The sequence below is a fragment of the Coffea eugenioides genome, chromosome 9 (assembly GCF_003713205.1).
Source record: "Coffea eugenioides isolate CCC68of chromosome 9, Ceug_1.0, whole genome shotgun sequence".
NCBI classification, from domain to species: domain Eukaryota; kingdom Viridiplantae; phylum Streptophyta; class Magnoliopsida; order Gentianales; family Rubiaceae; genus Coffea; species Coffea eugenioides.
The window spans coordinates 30682325-30702502 of NC_040043.1; the positions used below are offsets into that span (position 1 = coordinate 30682325).

Genomic DNA, 20178 nt, shown 5'->3' on the forward strand with positions numbered 1-20178 from the left:
TAATAAATATGTACAATTTAAACTCCTTAAATTGCATAGCAAATTCTCAGCACAATGTCGAGAAACAAAGATAGACAATTCTAGAGGAACAAATATTCAGGAGGTCTTACTGCCTGCTGTCTAGAAAACCATGATAAATAAAGCAATGATAAAATAAAATCAGTAAAATGACAAGCAGAAAACTAAAACTCAATGTGCCAAGTTATTTGCCCAATAAAACTCAATGCTACAAGTACGAAAAATAATATAAGTCCCTCTCGAGCAATTCATCCAATAACTAGCGGGCCAACTTTTTACACCCACATTTCACTAAATAAATGCAATGTCAAACTAACCTGGTAAATGGTAATAGCTACAATAGTCTGAAATGGTATTGATGATTAGTGTTAGTTTATCTGGCATTGCAATTTAAAGGTCAATTTAAGCAACCAATGTCTAATTCATTAACCTGCTCTGATGATACAATAATATGAAACAACCCCTTTGGCCTTTTACTTCCTGAAAAAAAAAAAGAAGAAGAAGACAGGTTCAGCAAATGCTAAAAGAAAAATTACCTAGACGGCTAGACCATGCAAAATGCAATGGTACAATCCTTAGCCAGCGGGGGAAGGTCTTCACAGGAGAAAGTTTCTTCAAGCCTTCACAGGAGAAAGTTCTTCAAAGCTCAAGCCTTTGACGTTTCTATTTTCTACTTTGACGTTTCTACTTAGGAAAAAGAATTGTAGCAGTCAATTGCCAAGTTAACTAACTGGCTATCTTTTCTTTGCACTTCATACGTTAAGAAAATAATTCTCTGTTATTTGGACTTTCAAATATTATTATTTGGGCCCTTCGGGGGGCAAAGTGAATTTTTTTGATTAATTTTTGGGGGGGCAAAACATAATAATAAAATTTTTTTACTTAGAAATTTTTTTTTTAACAATTGCCGCCCCCTTGGCCCCCCTTTCCCTCCGCCCTCACCTAGCTGGCAGCCCTTGATTGCGGTAATGCGGATAGATTTAGTGGTAGTTGTAGAGATAAAAGATGAGAGTTTCGGAGGTATAGAGAAAAATAGGATTATTATCACTTTACCCCCTCAAACTATATCACTATTATCAATTTACCCCCTAACATTATCTTTTAGTCACTTCATCTCCATAAGTAATTCAACTCAACATATTAAGAAATTTTGGACAAAAATACCCTTTTATTCTATAGCATTACTACACTATTATTATTACTTTTATTCCTTTAAATTATAGTGATATAATCGATTTAATTCCTAATATTATTTTCTTGGCATTTTACTTCATCGTTAATCTAACTACTATGGTCAAAAATTTTTAAATATATTTACCCTTATATATGTAATTAAAAAAATTTAGAATGATTATTCTTCTTTCTTTTCACTTTAAGAGATCCAAAAATAAAAGAGTTTTCTCAGATTTCTTTTTTCACACGTATTAATTTTATACTATGAAAAGAAAAAGAAATAGGAAAGAATGAGACAAAAAATTAGATTTTACAAAGAAAAAAAAGGTCTAACATTATCATATTAATTTAAGGTTATTGGGATTAGGATTGAAATCTGGAGATAAACAGTAAAGTGAAATAATTTTAAAATAATAAAAGTATTTAATTCTTTCTTATTTGTATTTTCTAGAAAAAGGAATTGAGCTCTCTCTCCCCCCTCTTCCTCCCCCTTCCAATCTTTCTATTTTTTTTTAATATTAATAAGATTGCTAAGAAGAAAGAAATTAATACTTTGACTTTTTTTCTTGATACTAAAGAGATACTGAAGAGGAGAAGAGCCACTCTAAGTTTTTTATTGTTTTTATTATACAAAGAGGAGAGTACTTTCTTCTTAAGTTTTTTAACTTGCTAAGTTGGTCTAATAGTTATTTTTTTTCAATAATATTTGTGATGACCCCACCTCTTTCTAGGACGTACCCTAGGGTTTAGCGGACCGCCTGTCCAACTCTCGTCAGGACTCACTCACTCACATCAGGAAAATAGGGTGCAACCTCAAGAATAAAAGAAATAACAGTTCCCAAGTTTGGAACATACAAATACATTCATTTCTATCTCAAACATCCATACAATCCCAAATATAACAAAAGATTTAAGTTTTCAATACATTCAACCCTAATTAAACAACTAGTGCGAGTACAATCGCAAAATTTTCAAAAACTAGACTATGCTAACCCGTACCAGTCTCACGTCTCGCTCGTACTCCCTGTAAGGAAAGCAAATGGCGTGGAATGAGTTAAAAATCCAATGAGGTTCCAAATAGCAAGTTGACCATTATTTAAAAGTACAAGTATCAACGTAACAAAATAGCGAGCATAACAAATTTATAAAAGTGAGCAATAACACTTCAAGTAGTCAATCTCAAAATGAACGAGTATAAAGTTTTTCAAAAAAAACAATAACCCGATAAATAATAATCATGTCAGGGTGTAAGGATATAGATGGCTCTCAAGAGCCAAATTCCTATTGCTTCACCAGAGCTTGATCAAGTAGTAGTTGACACTCCGTCAACTTTCAAGTAAAGTAACCAATCCAATAGAGCACCACTTAACTACAATCTCCGTCCACCATCCAAACCCCCTACTGGGCCCAAAATCCTCAATAAACACTGGTGGTAATACTCAAGCATATCAATTAGTCGAGGAGATAACACTCCACTCGACAACACTAGATACCCATGGTTCGTTATTTAATCGACCAAACCCTTGCCAGCTCGACTCGACTAACTAGCCAGTGGGGTTTGGGTCCCCAAGAAGTCGATGAGATAACATCTCCAATCGACTGAATCAAGATAAAAGTACGGAAACGGGAATGAGAGGCACCTCCCACTCGAATTAAGTGTGGTACATGCTGCCGCTCAGCACCCAAGTCAAGCACAAGTATATCAAGTCAATTGCAACAATAAACAAGTACATATCACATTAGGGCAAGTGCGATAAAGTACACCCTTGCCCGACCAATCCAATCAAATATCAAGTATTTAAATCAAGTATCATGTTCAATCATGTACTTGGAAGCACTTACCAAAGATTTAGTGCTTGTCAAAATCACGTTCAGGTGTAACTCCTTGGTTAGAGTCCAAATCTGCGATAAAATATCATTTACGAGCTTAAAATCAATTAGGGTTCAAAACTTAAGAGTTTCGCTTTAAGAAGATCAAGTAAATGAAACTCATTTTGATAGGATTCATGTTACGTATTAAACTCTAGAAAATTCATGCTCGCTCTTTTGGTGTTGCTAAAGAAGCAACTAAAATTTTGAAATTCGCATTTGAGTCCAAAAGACGAGAAAAACATATTCCGAGTGGTCACTACTTTCATTTTTCCAAGGGTATGAGTTTCGGTCAAATTTTAGCTTATATACCTTTACGAAAAAAGACTCGAATACTATAGACAATCCAAGTTCAATTCGACCTTAAATTTTCGCTCAAGTCGCGAGTACACACGCCTAACTCTCGAGTGAAAATTTGGGCAGCATGCCCTTTGTATTTAGCTATTTTCCAGCCATTTATGGCTTCATTATTTTCCTCAACGCAGCCCAAATTCACACATAAGCAATCTTAACACAATAGCCCTTCAACTAGGCTCAAGGTCATCCAAATACAAGGCAATTCTAGCCATGCAACCATCAAAATCAAAGCTAGAAACTAGTATTAAAGAAGAATAACTAAGTAACAGGTTTGACATCTTTCGGCCTTTTGGTCTCAACTGGAGCTAAGTTTATTGGATTGAGTTACATTTATGGCGTTTCGAAACTAAGACAGAGAGCAACATTCTTATGAGACATCAATACCCAGATCAATACCCAGTTCGTGCGTTTTCAAGGTCAAAATGTGAAAATCTCAGAGAAAACAGATAGCTGCCTGCGAAATAGGCTTTTGGCAGTCAGGGATATTTTAGTCATTTCACATTCTACAATACTCCGATTGAGCTGAAATTTTACAACCAGATAATTAACTCCATTCCCTACAACTTTCATGTTTTGAACAAGACCTGATTCGGCCTTTATCATGGACAAATATACAGTGCAGAAACAGGGCAGATTCTACTACAATTGCTGGAATTTGATGTTTCAATGGTTAACACTAACATTCATGTCTTGAATCACTACCCCAAGTCCCTATCCAAGCTCATCAACATCATATACTAGATAAACAACAATAATCACAACTGAAATTTTCAAACCCTAGCTAAACATTCCACCATATTATTCAAAACTAACTAATTAACCATAGAAAACCATGAACATAAGCTTATTTCCAAATTTTAACATGACTAAGTACAAGAAAAGGAAAGGAAACCATAATACCTTACAAAGCTGCTTGTGGGTGAAAACCTAACCCCTTTCTTCCAAAAATTTTTCCACACAAAACTTGCCAAACACCACAAGATAAGTTTAATCGGTTTAGATTTTGAGATTTCACTCAAACGAGATGGATTCAAGGTAAAAGTTGAACTTTTCTCTCTTGTGTTTTTTTCTCTCCTCAAGCTCGGTCAACAAGTCAGAAATGGAGAAGAAATGAAGCTAAAAGAATGATAAGAAGACAGGAATTTGTTTGGTCAAAGTTAATTTTGATTTCCGCCAAGTGTCGCTTTAGGATTAGATCTCAATTTTTTTTTTCTTTTGGTCAAAATTTTCGGCTGACTTGAGGGATATTTTGGGCTGATTTTACTGAAATAAAAGTAAGGAGATTAAGGTAATAAAGTAATGTTCAAATTGTGTACTCACTCGTTTGCAAACGGTGCACGTCGATTCAAGCCTATTTTCCTTGACTCGTACGTACTTGTATTTTTACTTATAGTTCACTAACTTATTATTATCACTTTTAATCACACACTTTTTCTTATCTATAACTTACTCTTAACCACCAAATTTAGTACACATACCTGACCAAGTGATCACACGGTCAAAATACGCGAAAACCCTAATTTACCCTAACGATGAAAGTAAAGAGGAAACTCTTAATTCTATTCTTTATTCCAACTATTGAGGGAGTAAATGAGTAGCAAAGCTATTATAAAGTAATTGATTTAAAATAAAAGGAAATTTTTAAGAAAATATGAGCTAATTTTCTAGTCGTCACAATGTTAGCACCGTGTGTAGCACGGGTATTCACACTAGTTAGAAGTGTAATCGGTAGTTGCATCGTGTGTATCAGAAGGGTGGAGCTGGCTGTTTTCTAATTGAAATCACGAATTGAACAATTTAGAGGAAACCGTTCCTCAGTTCCTTAGTTCATTAGTCTAATCGAATGGCTCAATTGACTCTTACAAAATAAAACAGTTTTTTTTTTATTCAATTGGCTTTCTACCTCAGCCTAGCCTAAACAATTATCTAGTCAATGATTCAATCGATTCGATCAAGCGGTTCAAACTGAATTTCAAAACGTTGATAAAGAGGTTTCTGAAATGGTTAATCACAATTAATCCCCTTAAAGTATACCTCATTTCTCATTTTATCTCATAACCATTTTTTGTCTCACTTTATCCCCCATTGGACAAAATTATCCCTCTATTATTCTAAACTCTTATTTTTCTCTTTTATTTTTATTTCCTTTCTCCCTTTGTGCTCTTTTATTTTCTTTGTCTCTTTCTTCTTTTTTTAATTCTTCATCTTTCCCATAAAAATGCTCATCTTAATGATTGAAATTAAAAATGAGGAATTGCAGAGATCTATCTTCTCCTTAAATGATTAAAAAAATATTCAAATCACTTTCCTAAAATACAATTTTTTTAGCCTTTCAATTCTTTCAATTTTGGTTTTTCCTCTTTCCTTTCTAATTTCTCATTTTATTCTCAAGAAAATATCATAAGATGAAATTGTGACCTGATTAATAGTCATCAATTGAAATTTGTGACACATGGCATCATACAAAAAATCAAAATTAGTTTTTGATGCCTTTTAAAATTTCACTCAGAATGCAATTACAAATTTAAAATAAAAATTTTCGTTAAGATGGAGTTTTCTATTGGGAAGAATGAAAGAAAGAAGAAAGAGAGAGAAATAAAAGAGAGGAAACAAGGTAAATGAAAAGTTAAAATAATGAAAGGGTAATTTTGTCCTATAAGAAGTTAAATGAGCAAAATTAAAGGTTAGGAGGTAAAGTTAGAAATGAGGTATACCTTAAGGAAATTAATTGTAATTAACCGTTCCTGAAATTGTTCGTATAAAAAAATGCGCTAAATCCTACAAATTAAAATTTCCCCTCATGCACTTCATTCGAAGAAGCACGTGCTCCTCGGACTCCTTTCTCAAATTCTCCGTTCATTTTGTTGTGAACTCCATTCACTTGTTCACCGCCTGCCAGGTCTCCTCCCATTCCCTCTTAAAAAATTCTGCTTCGTCCCGCAGCACATTCTCAGAAACCAATTCAAAACCACTATTATATAGACTAGTGAATATTTACTGGTGGTGATAATCCAAAAATTCCATTCTCACGATCATTTCTACAAATACCATAGTTGCATCGTCTTCTTCCGCGATGATTATGAGCTTTACCCATCAAGATTCTGCATGAATTAAATCGAGTTCTTTTAGTCATGCGATCTCATAATTCTACACTAATCTCCAAAACCTTTCACCCTAGTCCTCCTATTTCCCGATTCCGTTATCGTTCATCTGCTTTATGTGCATTGCTGGCACGGGTGTCACTTGATTCCGGTACTTTTAACGGGCTTAAATCTTATGCTTATCTCAAGGTAATCAACCATTTACACAAACGTGGCCTGCTCAATTTTGTTCTGATGCCCGGGTACTTGGTGGACTTAAGTTGTGGATTGTTTGTGGCGATTTGGTTTAACTTTGTCTTGTGTTTCAGCCCTTAATTTCTTGGTGTTCTTTGGTGCCATTAGCAGGTTGGTGTTGGGTCAGGAGCTAGGCGACATGGGTTTCTGTTGCGGCACAAGACTTTTCATGTTAATGCTATGGATGAGGTAATCATCAATTTCTTGTACCCCTTTTGTTACTCTGTGGAACCTTTGATGTATTCGGTAGGACTATGTTCCATTGATGGTATTGTACGACAGGTTCATTAAGAATTTTGGGGGAGACCAGAAAAAAGGGATAATAATTGGTAATAAGTGCTTAGAATTATGATCGGTGTTAATCGTTATGCTGTAAGACTAATATTCTGTTGCAGAATGTAGAAGATCTCTATAATTGGACTAATTTTCTAGGAGCAGGATGATGGGGAAGATTACAGAAGAAAGAATACAGAGAATTGATTGCAAGAATTAAGCTTGCTTTCCTTCTGATTCTAATTGCTTATTAATACTACACTGTAGCTAAATAACTCGACGTTTACAATTCTGCTAAATAACTCCATTTCAGCCAAGTTAGTTGTAACTAATCTTGGAATTTACAGAATTTGCAATATAGCCCCCGCTGATTTTTCTATTTACACTTATTGAGAAAAGCACTGCAACAGAATACTCCCTGCTCAAAGCAGTCCTTGTCCTCAAGGATTGAAATGTGGATATTTTTGCTTGAGATCATATCAATGCTCCGAGGTTGCATCTTTTGGAAATGAATTGCTCCATTGGACCAACACCTTAGTAGCAGGGGAATTACCTCTTTTAACTAGTTGTTGATCCAGAATGGCAACAGGCTCTAACATGAGGTGTCCTTGCTCAGTGATGGTTGAAGGAATAGTTGGAGTAACTGCATGGTTGCATACTTTCTTCTTTAACAAAGATACATGAAAGGTGGAATGGTTCTTGCATCAATTGGTAACTGCAGTTGATAAGCTACCAAACTCACTCTCCTAATTAACTGATAAGGTCCATAATATGTAGGAGCTAATTTTTGACATGAATGTGCCTTCAAGGAGTGTTGTCTGTAGGGATGGAGTTTCACTTATACCCAGTCTCCTTCATTGAATTCCCTATCAGACCTTTACCTGTTTGCCAACTGTCTCATCCTGTTCCGTGACTTGATGCAAATTATGTCGAAGCTTATTTATGACTGCTTCCCTCGCTGCTGGACTTCTGTCAACTATATTCACAACAGAATCTCCTGGAAGAAAAGGAATGTGAACAGGAGGAGGCTGCCCATATACTATTTCATAAGGAGTCATCTTTGCTGGAGTATGGAAATTGGTATTATACCAATATTCTGCAAGAGATAACCACAGCACCCACTTCTTAGGTAACTCACTGCACATACACCTCAAGTATCATTCCAAATGCCTGTTAACAACCTCAATTTGCCCATCAGATTGAGGATGATAAGCAGTACATATGTTCAATTGTACTTGGAACAGTTTAAAGAGTTCCGTCCAAAAATGACTCATGAAGATGGCATCTTTGTCACTAACAATAGATTGAGGTAACCCATGTAACCTTTAGATCTGATCCATGAAGCATTGAGCCACTGTATGTGCTGTATAGGGATGTGACAAGGCTACAAAGTGGGCATATTTGCTAAGTCTGTCACCTACAACCAAGATAGCCTGTTTCCTGTGAGAACTAGGTAGATCCTCAATGAAATCCATAGAGATGTCAGTCCAGATTCTCTGAGGTATAGGAAAAGGCTGCAGTAGTCCAGGATATGCTGCATTGTCTGGTTGATGTCTCTGACAAAAATGACAGGCAGCCAAATAGGAAGCAATATCTGTTTTCGTGTGTTTCCAATACACCACATCCTTGAGCTTTTTGTAAGTGACATAGACTCCAGAATGACCTCCAATAGGACCATCATGCCACAACTGAGTGAGCTTGTCCTGAGATGATTGTCAGCTCCCACTACCAGCCTTCCCTTCCTCCTGAGTTGTTGGTTATTCCAAGTATATTGAGAAGAAACATGTGAGAATTCTGATGTAAGACTTGCTAATCAAAGACTGTAATAAGGGATCTGAACTTCAACTGTTCCTAATTTCATCCAGTAAAACCTTGTCAGTGAGAGACTAGGAAGAAAGGATTCCTGTCTCAGAAGGTCTTCTTGTAAGAGCATAAGCAACTACATTCTCTGCCCCTTTTCTGTACTGCAGCTCATAGTCAAACACCAACAATTTTGTCATCCATTTCTGTTGTAATGGAGTATGCAAGCTCTGCTCCATCATATACTTAATGCTCTAGTGATCTGTCTTGCTAACAAAATGCCTTCCCGACAGATAATGTCTTCACTTCTGCACAGCACACAAAACGGCCATCATTTCCCTTTCATATACAGAGAGAGCTTGATGGGCTTTTGACAACATCTTGGTGAAGAAAGCCAGAGGTCTTCCCTGTTGAGTCAACACAGCTCCAATTCCTCCTCTAGATGCATCAGTCTCCACTGTGAACTCCTTAGAAAAATCAGGCAGAGCAAGCATAGGAGTTGAAACCATGATATTTTCCAGCAATTGGAATATCTGAGCAGCCTGCTCAGTCCACAGAAAACCATCCTTTTTTAATAACTCATTGCATGGCTTAGCAAGTTTACCATAATCTTTAATGAATCTCCAGTAATATCCTGTCAAACCCAGGAATCCTCTGAGTTCCTTGATATCAGCAGGAAGTGGCCAATTTTGGGCTGCCAAGATCTTCTGAGGATGATTTCTTACCCCCTTAGTAGAAATGATATGGCCAACATAGTCTATTTGAGTCAACCCAAAGGCACATTTACTCTGCTTAAGTTTCAAACCATGCTGCCTCAATACCCCAAAAACCAAATTCAAGTGCTTCATGTGTTGATCCCAAGAAGTGCTATAGATCAAAATGTCATCAAAGAATACCAAGAGAAATTTTTCCTCAAAAATGATCTGAATACATCATTCATCAAACTTTGGAAAGTGGAAGGAGCATTAGTAAGGCCAAATGGCATTACTAAAAATTCATAGTGACCATCTTCTAAATGGTGTTTTGGGAACATCTTCTGGCCACATCTTAATCTGATGGTACTCTGATCACAAATCCAATTTACTGAAAAATTTAGCACCAAAAAGCTCATCCAACTGTTCTTCAATAAGAGGAATAGGAAATTATCTTTCACTGTGGCTTTATTTAATTCCCTATAGTCAAATGCACATCATAGGATGTCCCATCTTTTTTCTTGACCAGCACCAGATGGGTGGAAAAAGAGCTATTGCTACATCTGATGATTCCAGATTGCAACATCTCAGATACCAATCTCACAATTTCACCTTTCTGAAACACAGGATACCTGTAGGGTCTAACATTAATAGGTTGTGCTCCTGGATTTAAGGTGATTCTGTAATCATGTTGTCTACTAGGGGGTAACTCAGTGGGTTCGGTAAACAAATCACCATAATTAATGAACAATTAATCCAATTCAGCAGTATGATCAAGATAAGAATCTTGCTCATTGCCAGTCATAGCAGATAAAGAAGCCATACTGGAATCAATAAAAGAAGATATTAAGCATAATTGAGCAGGTGCTACCTGTCCTGGTTTGGTCAGCACTTTCTGCATTTTCCTCGTGTTAGCCATCTGCACATATTGCTGCTTCGTTCCCCTCAGCACTACCTTCCTTCCACCATGCAAGAATTCCATCTTTTGCTGCTTGAAATCCCAATTAGCATTTCCCAATGTACACAACCACTGTATGCCCAAGACTAACTTCACAACCTCCCACTGGTAATATGATCATTTGATCTTCAAAATGTCGGCTATGCATTTGCCAAGAAAAATTAGGACACAATTCTGTGGTGGTGAGTCTATTACCATTAGCCACCTCTACTATCAAAGGAGCCACTTCCACAGTCTTTATGCTCAATTTTTGTACAACTTTGGGCAAAAAGCCTCAACAGCCATTAAACTATTGGCCGGGTCAATTTTTGACCATCAAACAATTTTTCGTCACAAACCAGTCACTCAACTAACTAATTAACACACCATTTGCCATTTTGTCTATTTTGGCTCTTAATCTACAAAATAATCCGAACAGTTGTTAAATCGCTAGGATATTGATGTTTTTTAAACATACTGGTTGGCCATGGTGAGCTATAATCGGTATTTCCACAACTAACTCACTTTTTTGTGATATATCAGTTGTAGAACAGAATTATTCCCACAAATTAAGAAAAAACAAGCATAATGTTTTATTCCAAAGAAAAAAAAGTTGGAACATAAGAATCCAATTTGGAATATATGACAAGAAGAAGCATGAATAAAATAAAAAAGAATAAGGAAAAGGACTAACAAAACCAATCTGATATCAGAAACATCAGTGTTTAGGAGGGAACTAATGAAAACTGAAACAATAACTCGAAAGAAAAAACCCATATGTCTGAATTTCACTGAAATTCTTCAGGAGTTTTGGATGGGGTCCAAGTGCAATCATGGTAGGAGTCAACTTGAAGAAGTCATCACTGGGTCTTCTATGGCCTTTCCAAGAACAACTGCATGCAAGACTAAGACTCTAGAACTAGTGGTAACTCGCTTGGAGGTCATTCAACTCAGTGAGTCAAGAAACCAGTGTAATGTCCAACTCAACTTGCTTCAACTCAGGATCAAATCAAAGAATTTTTCTGATGAAAAAGTCAATCATAATCCCCCAAGAACATTCCAGGAAAACTGATAAGTAAACTCCACATGACAATTCAATGTAGGGGAAAAAGCAATCAAGACAATTAGAGAAGCATTTTCTTATCCATTTTGAGGCCGAAGTTGTCTCATTAAAAATCCCTTTCAAGAATAGCAACTAGGTCGGAGAGGAGGAGAAGTTGGTAGGAATTAGCTGTAATTAGTCTAAGAATACAGCTATGTAATTAGTCTAAGAATACAGCTGTATATAGTCTGTAATTACAGACTATATACAGCTGTACATGGCTGACCATTTAACCTGGTTACTTGTATAAATAGATCAATGAAATATATGAAAGATATACTTTTCAGCATAATTAATAACTGGAGAGTAAACTTCAAAGGACAAACTAAATGCAGGAGAAATACAATCAATTAAAACAATGAGAAATTCATCTCCATACCCATCTTGAGGCCAAACTTGTCTCACAAAGAACAACAATTGGGTCATAATGAAGGAGAAGAGAAATAAGGAGAAGGACGTCCATAAGCAAGGAAAAGATGAAAGGGGATCAATGCTTCCTCAATCAAGAAAAGAGATGGCTATCACAAAGTGGGTCGATTTAGTGGTGGACAAAAATATCCTTGCATTTTGACACGTGCTTTGATTATTTTGGTACATTAAGAGCAAAAATTGGCAAAATGGCCAAGAGTGTGCTTATCAGTTATTTGAGTGATGATTTGTGACAAAAAATTGTGTTATGGTCAAAAGTTGATGTGCACAATAGTTTAATGGCAGCTGAGGTTTTTGGCCCTAGAACTTTTGGGTGCACAAAGTTGTGGAAACTACCACAATCAATAAAGATATTGATGGCTTTCCTACCCACATGACCAGTGACTCTCATAGTGCTGAACTTTGGAACAGCCAAAGTGGTCATGGCATTCACTGATATGTGTGCAAATTCTCCCAATTCCTCCCCATTTATCTCGTGATCTTCTTCTTCTTCTTCCACTGGCTCTTCTTCATATTCATCACATACTTCCTATCTAAAAAGCTATTGAGTGTGTTTGTATAGGAGATTATTTGAAATATTTATTGGGAATAAGTACCGTAGCACTTTTTGTGATGTGATGTATGTAAGATAAAAAGGTGATTGGAAAAATAAAAAAGTGTGTTGGAAATTGTGTTTGTGATGTAAGCAAATAATGTTTTTCCAAATCATGGTTATCCTAACACGCTCATTGTTTCTTGCATCTGTGACCCTGCTCAAATTTCTCATCACACCAGAAACACGAGCCCTTTGCCCTATTCATTTTTGCACTAAACCTCTTGACATTTTTCGTGTTGGCAGAATCATGAGCATTATAAGATGTTGAAGGTGGAGAGTTGGGCAATAATCTTGAATTCTGACTACTAGAAGCACCCATATAGGAGAAGTGATTTGAAGCATGAATGAAAGTTGTTGAGACAATTTTTCCTTTTTGAGCTTGCAGAAATTTGGCTTCCTCCAACCTAACCAATTTCCTTGCATGTCTCAATGTCTCGGGTGTGAACATCCTTACTGCCAATTGCATCTCCTCCTTCAACCCGCTCAGGAAACAGCTTATGGCATAATCTTCAGGGAGTTAAGTCCTCAAAGTTCTCCTGATACTCTTGCACAGATCCTTTCTGCTTCAAGCTCTCGAGTTCCCCTATGGGATCATGATATAAGTAATCATCGAATCTTGCTGACAATTCCTTGATATACTCTTCCAACTGTGGCAGTTCTCTGGTAATCCTGGTTCGCATATAAACCTGGTGCCATTGCAGGGTCTTTTCCCTCAAGGTGCATGGCCACCATCTTCACCTTGGCATGAACTGGAGTGTCATCTATATCAAAGAACTGTTCACACTTGTAAAGCCACCCCATGAAAACCTGAAAATCTTGTTGGTGCTTGACAACTTCCATTTTGATTGGATTGCTGCTCTCTGGGAGAATTTATCTCAGGCGAATTCCTTTGAGAATGCATCTGTAAGACTAATGACCTTAAAGACATCATCTCCTTTTCAAATTGTTCCGGCTGTTTTCTCAACATATTCTGCTCATTTTCCTCGAATTTCCTTGAATCTTGAGATCTGGTACCTTCCGCCATAGTTGTTTAGAAACCAGGTTCTGATACCAGTGTTGCAGAAAGTAGAAGATCTCTATAATTGCACTAATTTTCTAGGAGCAGTAATAGAATTGAAGAATACTACTTGAAGAAAACTGTGGAAAAATGACATCAATAATTTTATTGATGACGGGGAACATTATAGAAGAAAAAATACAGAGAATTGATTGAGAATTAAGCCTGCTTTCCTTCTGCTTCTAATTGCTTATTAATACAACACTGTAGCTACCTAACTCAACGTTTACAATTCAGCTAACTAACTCCATGTCAACCAAGCTAGTTGTAACTAATCTTGGAATTTACAGAATTTGCAATATAGCCCCCTCTGATTTTTCTATTTACAATTATTGAGAAAAAAACTGCAACATATTCACTTTGTGATGAAGCCAGGATAGGATATATTTGGGTTCAATCAGCACACGGAAAAGAAAGGACAGGATAGTAGAATGCAGACGCATCCAATAATTACGAGTATGAAGTATCCAATAAGGTCGTGTGGTAGTCATTGTTGCAAAAGAGTGAAGGGCAGTTACTACTTAAACTTTGGACAAATTGAATCTGGAAAAAGGTTTAGATTTGTCCTTTGTCCAATTAACAAGGAATGTCCCAGTAAATTACTTTTGAATGTTTTTTTGGGTGAGTTTACTTGTCTTTTTCTTGTTTAAATCCTTAACTGAAAAATTTTCAAATCTTTCATCATGCAACTGATATCAAAGGTGACTTCAACAAATAACTCAGCAAAATGGGTTGCATTTTGCTTTTTGGGCTGTAATCATTTTATTGGGTTAAAAAGATACAATTTGAAAAGCTTTGTACTGGCAATAGGCAAATATTGATTTCAAGTTTGCCAAATTGGTTCCAGTCAGAAGTCTGGGTAGCAGGTTGCTATTTTGTCTGTAAGTAAATTACCAATGGCTGGCAGCCATTAGTTCATGTTCAATTGGTTTTCTATCTACTACTATACATTTTTTCAGTAGAAGCATATCTACAGTTTTAGCTTAACTACCATATGATTGTATTAGGGAGCTTGGCTGTAAATTTAAGTTTAAACAGTTATTAGATGCATTTCTGATGGTCTTTTTGGTTTAAGAAACAAAACAAGATTTTGTTTGGTATGCTAAATCAATTGGGCCAGGAGATAAATAGTAATGGTGGTGGAACACATACTTATACTCTTTTTAATTGAATTTTATTTATGGAACTGAAAATTTTAAATAAACTTTTAGTCTTGCTGTTCTACTGGCATCTTGGTAATTATTCTTAGTTTTCATTGATTACTACACTTTGTTGTGTTACTTAAACAGTATTTTCTGATAGTCACGTGATTCTCTATCATCAACAGCACTGTCAAGCTGCTATAATAAAGTATTTGTCTGAGAAACTTTGTTGCACCTTAACTAGGGTTCATTCGACGTTTCTTCATTCCATGACTGGGCAGATACTGACGGGCCTGTTGAATATGCATTCTCATCAAGTGAAGGGGAAGATAGTGATAGTGAAATGATCTTACAGCCAATAACTGACGTCGATTTGCCTACCAGGAAAGAGCACTTCCATCCCACTGATGACTCTGTCACTCTGGCAGCTCATCGATTTGCAACACTTGGCAGGGCACAGAAGAAAAGAAAGTCAGTACACTTGGTTGACTGACAACTGAGTCACTTGAGCAGTTAGTGTGTCTTAAGAAGTTGATACCACCTTTTTTTTAATGTTTAAAATGAATATAGACTTTGATAATCGATGCGCAGTTCATTTCTTTTACATGGACTCACTATCATGTAATGCTATCCATTTTCTCTGTCTTTAGGTTTCTCTTGCTTAGTTTATATCGTGGTCATATTACTTGCATAAGAACAGATATACATAAAGTATAGTAGATTTAACTTAATATGCCATTACCGTTGCTTACTTTTGTCGCATGTTAGCGTGATGCTTATCCTTCAGTTATTCATCTTTTTTTCCAAGTAATATGAAGGAATTGTGTGTTTACACTCAGGAAGAGAATGAGGAATTCATGTCACATACTTGATTATCAAACTAGGGTCCCATGGAGGGGGGGAGGGGAGGAAGGGGGTGTGGGAATATGTGCTAGATCATCTCATACTCAAATTGAAGTAATTAAGTCTTAAAATTTTGCTAGTACGACATTTACAAGTTTGGTGTATCTTCCTCATTAACTAACCTCTCAGTCTATGTTCTTCGCTTCGTTAGTTATTAACCTAGTTGTAGTATGTCAATTTATGGGTCATGAACTGTATCACAAAAGCACAAGATCTTAGTTGAATAATTCTTAAGTGAAAGAAATATCTACTTGATATCTACTCAGTTGCTCTCTCTCTCTCTCTCTCACACACACACACACACACACACAACATACAAACATGCAGACACTCCCACACTTGTTCAATTAATAGTCATGTTGTCCTTTTTAACAATTCTATTCCTCTTATGGTTGAGTTGATTGGAACTTTCTCATTGCAGGTCTATATATGGGATTCTGAATAATTTTGGAATTCTGGCTTTCTTGATAGCCATGTTTTCACTTGTGGACTGGTGTGCATGGCGAATTGTTAGATTGCCCTTACCACCTTTTTATTTGATACGGCCTTTTGCAATATCCATAGCTATGGTGTGTTTTGTAGGATATATATGTGTTCCGTTGCTTCGTAGTTTGAAGCTTCTATCTATAATTAGGAACGGTCCAGCTCGACACTCTTATAAAAGCGGAACCCCTACTATGGGTGGCTTATATTTCATTCCAATTGGTATAATAGTTGCAGAAGTTATAGTTGGCTTTTCTTCTATTGAAGTTTCTGGAGCAGCGGCTGTTACTCTAGTGTTTGCAGCCATTGGACTCGTTGATGATCTATTGAGTCTCAAAAATAACAATAATGGTTTATCTGCAAAGATGAGAATTTTGTTGGAGGTGAGTTTCCTTTCATTCCTTGCTTCTGCTTCTATAGGATTTATTTGCTTTGTATAACACAAAAATGTTATGGTGATTAACAGATAGCTGCAACAACATGCTTCTTATGTTGGCTCTATACCGCGGATATATCATCACCCTACAGCATGTATACCTTCTTGTAACTAACTTGATCAACATTTTTTGATGGTAACCACACTTCTATTCTTCCAATGAAATTTTCAAGAGGATGTCTGCTGCTCCTTTTGTTTGTCATTTTTTTTGTTTTCTTTTTGGCTTTAATTTTTCTTGGTTGGAACTTGAATCTTTTTTGCTTTTTTGGCTTTTCTTTATTTTGGTGCTGAAATTTGTCATCACAGGAAAAGAATATCATCCTTATATCTTATAACGAATGGTACCATTAAGATTTAATAGTTGCAGATATGAGCTTTTAGGTTGATTTGCGGCATGCGGATGGTTTGATTAGAATTTTTTGAACTCTAACTAAACATATACATGAGGAGCATCCCTCATCCACTACTTATGTCATTGTCTATTTGAAATTTTTCACAGGAAAATGCTGGTTCCAATGCCAGCTCCACTTGGTCTTCTGTGCCTTGGAAATTTTTATCCATTTTTAACTGCATTTTGCTTTGTTTCAATGGCGAATGGAGTAAATTTCACAGATGGTCTTGATGGATTGGCTGGTGGGACTGCTGCATTGGCTTTCACTGGGATGTCAATTGCTGTTCTTCCAATATGTGCTGGTTAGTATGTAAACTATTGAACTTACTGCTGTAAGATTTAGATTCTTGGCTATTTTTGTTTCAGTATTTTACTAAAAGTGAAATATCAATTAGGGTGTGTAGTAGGAATTAGTACTGCAAGCAAACTGAGCTCATGGCTAGTGCAGTGCTCAATTTGACAAAAAAAAAAAAAAAACTTGCCTCAACTCGATTTATTAACCTTAAATTCAAGCTCGAGCCGCTGAATTAGCAATTCAATTCGAGCTCAAGCTCTAAAATCTAGGCTCAGAGGCGTGTGAAACTTATCTTATTGGTATCTAGGCTCGGAGACTGTTCATAGTCTTAAGGGTGGGTTTTATTTTATGTGATATTTTATTGGTAAAGAACTGCAAGAATTTGTGGTAGCGTTCTCATATATACTTTTGTTTTGGCAAAGACAAAAACATGGATACGACTTGAATTCATTTTTGGCATCAATTTGGGCAAATGGTGGTATGAAATTCATTGTAATAAAAGTGCTAGAGTCAAAGTAGGCATATTGCTGATTGATGAATACTACCAGATTGAAGCTTCAAACTTTTGTTCTGAGTTTGAAATCCAACTCAAGTTTTTTGCTGTAGTTTGGTTGATGATATCTTATATACCCTTTTTGTCAAATTCGTTTGTTTTGTTGTTCATAGTCTTATGGATGGGTTTTATTTTATCTGATATTTTATTGGTAAAGAACTGCAAGACTTTGTGGTAGCATTTGTATATGTGCTTGTTTTGGCCACGACAAAAGCATGGATATGGCTTGAATTCATTTTGGTATCAGTTTGGGCAGATGGTGGTATGAAATTGATTTTAATGGAAGCTGTAGAGGCTTGATGTGGCTTGAGTTCAAGCTCGAATAATTCGTGAGTCGAGCTCGAGCTCAAGTAGGGAATTTTTAAGGTGAGTCTAACTCGAACATACAAATATTCGGGCTTGACTCAGCTTGATTATGCCCCTACTAGGATTTGTTATTGCTAAAAACAAGGACTGGGAAAAAAAAACTTATATTGTTTGTAAAATTGTACTTTTTCAACATTTGGCTTTGGAATCTTTGTTTTGTGCTAATTCTTGAACTTTAAATCAGATCTTGCTGTGTTTGGAGCCTCAATGGCTGGTGCCTGTGTGGGTTTTCTTTTTCACAATCGGTACAAAGCATCTATATTTATGGGCAACACTGGAGCCTTGGCCTTGGGTGGAGCCCTTGCTGCCATGGCTGCCTGTACAGGAATGTTCTTTCCCTTATTCATTTCATCAGGAATTTTTTTCCTTGAGGTTTTGTCAGTTATAATGCAGGTACAATATCTCTATCCCATGGAAACTGATCTTCTTAAACAGATTTTCAAGAAAATGGTAGATGAGTTCCATGTATTTTCCTACATGACTTGAGAAAGTTCCTTGCATCCTGGTGTACACAAATTCTATTTGTGATTTGCACTTGATGCTTTTGTTTGTAATACAGTGTGCATGCAGATTTACTGAGGTGTAATGGAATATGGATTCTTATAATAACTTTTTTATGAATTGTTTCAGTTCTTCAATGCTGTCGTGTTGTGTTGCTGCTTCTGATTTCCTTTTGAGATGGAGGGCTGCGGACCTAACATGCCTAATGTCCTGTCGATTGTTTATATTTGTCATCATTATTATGTCTACACATCTAGGAGATGATATTTGGAATCTTTTATCTTAGTTTTCTTTCTTGTTCACTTTTTTCCCTTTTTTGGTGCAATTTTTTCCCTGTTTTCTTTGTTTCTTCTTTTTTGTCCAGTTTTTTTAATATTCTGTGCCTTAAGGATTTTGGTACTTATGTTGCATTATTTTTTGTGCCCGGTGCATAATTTGGATTTGCATATTGGTTATGCTTAGGATGACATCAATTACGTCAGGTAACTTGTACATATCATTTCCCTAGCTGGCATCTTCATGCACATAAATTTCATCTAGTAGTTCTTGGATACAGTCACAGCATTCTTATAATTATTGTGTGGTTAGAATTTTGTCCTACCATGCTAGACCTATGATTTTTGGTGTGCAATTTTCTTTTTCTGGATGAGTAGCTGTTCTTGTGTCTTAGGTTTCTTTCTTCAAGACCAGCAAGCACTGGCGGGGAACTGGCTACCGTTTGTTTCGGATGGCACCACTTCATCATCACCTAGAACTCTGTGGAATAAAAGAACCAATAATAGTTGCTGGTGCATATGTTATTTCAGCTGTGCTGGTCTTTTTGGCTGGATACATTGGTCTCATTTCAGCATAAGTTGATGAAGCTTTCAGTCATCTCCTCAAGTTCATTTGGCTGCTGTCAGGTTTCTCTTTCATTTTCGTGTTTGGTTGGACTTGCTAGTTGCTACCTCAAATTCTTTGAAGGCGCCTAATTTGAGTTCCTACAATTTTTTAAACGTGCCATTACTGTCCCAAGGGATTTAGGTAGATGTTAAACATTCTGAATGAAGACACTAGGAGTGTGTGTGGCATTAATGTCTATGCTTGTCTTTTTCCAGAAAGTCGGATACGGATGAGTGCACTCTTGGCTCAGATTATCATACGTACTAAAGACTAAAGTGCAAAAACTCTATACAACCATTAAATTATTCGAATTGCATAATTCTAGTCATTGAATTAGTTTTTAGTTTATTTCCTTATTTTATCCAACATTCTTATGACGCTCGATTTCACAAGAGATACTGGGTTAATAAAGCAAATTTTTTCAACAGAATATGATGGTGAATTCTTTGGGAGGAGTTGTTTAGAATAATGGAGAGAGTTTTTTTTTCTACCACTAATCACACAAAAAGCATAATCCTTTGACATACAAACAGATTCATGAATAATCAAAAGCTTGATTGATTTGCACGAGAATGTGAAGAATGGAGGA

The 20178-nt window shown here is 36.3% G+C and overlaps 1 protein-coding gene across 2 annotated transcripts; it reads left to right on the plus strand.

Annotated features, from left to right (window-relative positions):
- Positions 1–6276: 6276 nt before the first annotated feature.
- LOC113782721 (phospho-N-acetylmuramoyl-pentapeptide-transferase homolog) lies at positions 6277–19908 on the plus strand. Of its 2 annotated transcripts, none has more exons than XM_027328628.1 (8): positions 6277–6707; positions 6861–6941; positions 15024–15250; positions 16104–16548; positions 16632–16696; positions 17101–17294; positions 18391–18599; positions 19378–19908. In XM_027328628.1, exons 1-8 carry the CDS (start codon positions 6549–6551, stop codon positions 19558–19560), a joined length of 1563 nt encoding a protein of 520 aa, XP_027184429.1. In that variant the 5' UTR covers positions 6277–6548; the 3' UTR covers positions 19561–19908. The 2 variants fall into 2 exon arrangements, with proteins under 2 accessions (XP_027184429.1, XP_027184430.1); XM_027328629.1 differs by having other exon boundaries at positions 6864–6941.
- Positions 19909–20178: the final 270 nt, after the last annotated feature.

Bases quoted from the DNA above. Each gene is read 5' to 3' on its own strand.
- LOC113782721 (XM_027328628.1), top strand. From the start codon at position 6,549: ATGCGATCTCATAATTCTACACTAATCTCCAAAACCTTTCACCCTAGT. The intron at 6,708-6,860 runs GTAATCAACCAT...TGGTGCCATTAG, and splicing joins AATCTTATGCTTATCTCAAG to CAGGTTGGTGTTGGGTCAGG. The intron at 16,697-17,100 runs GTATACCTTCTT...AATTTTTCACAG, and splicing joins ATATCATCACCCTACAGCAT to GAAAATGCTGGTTCCAATGC.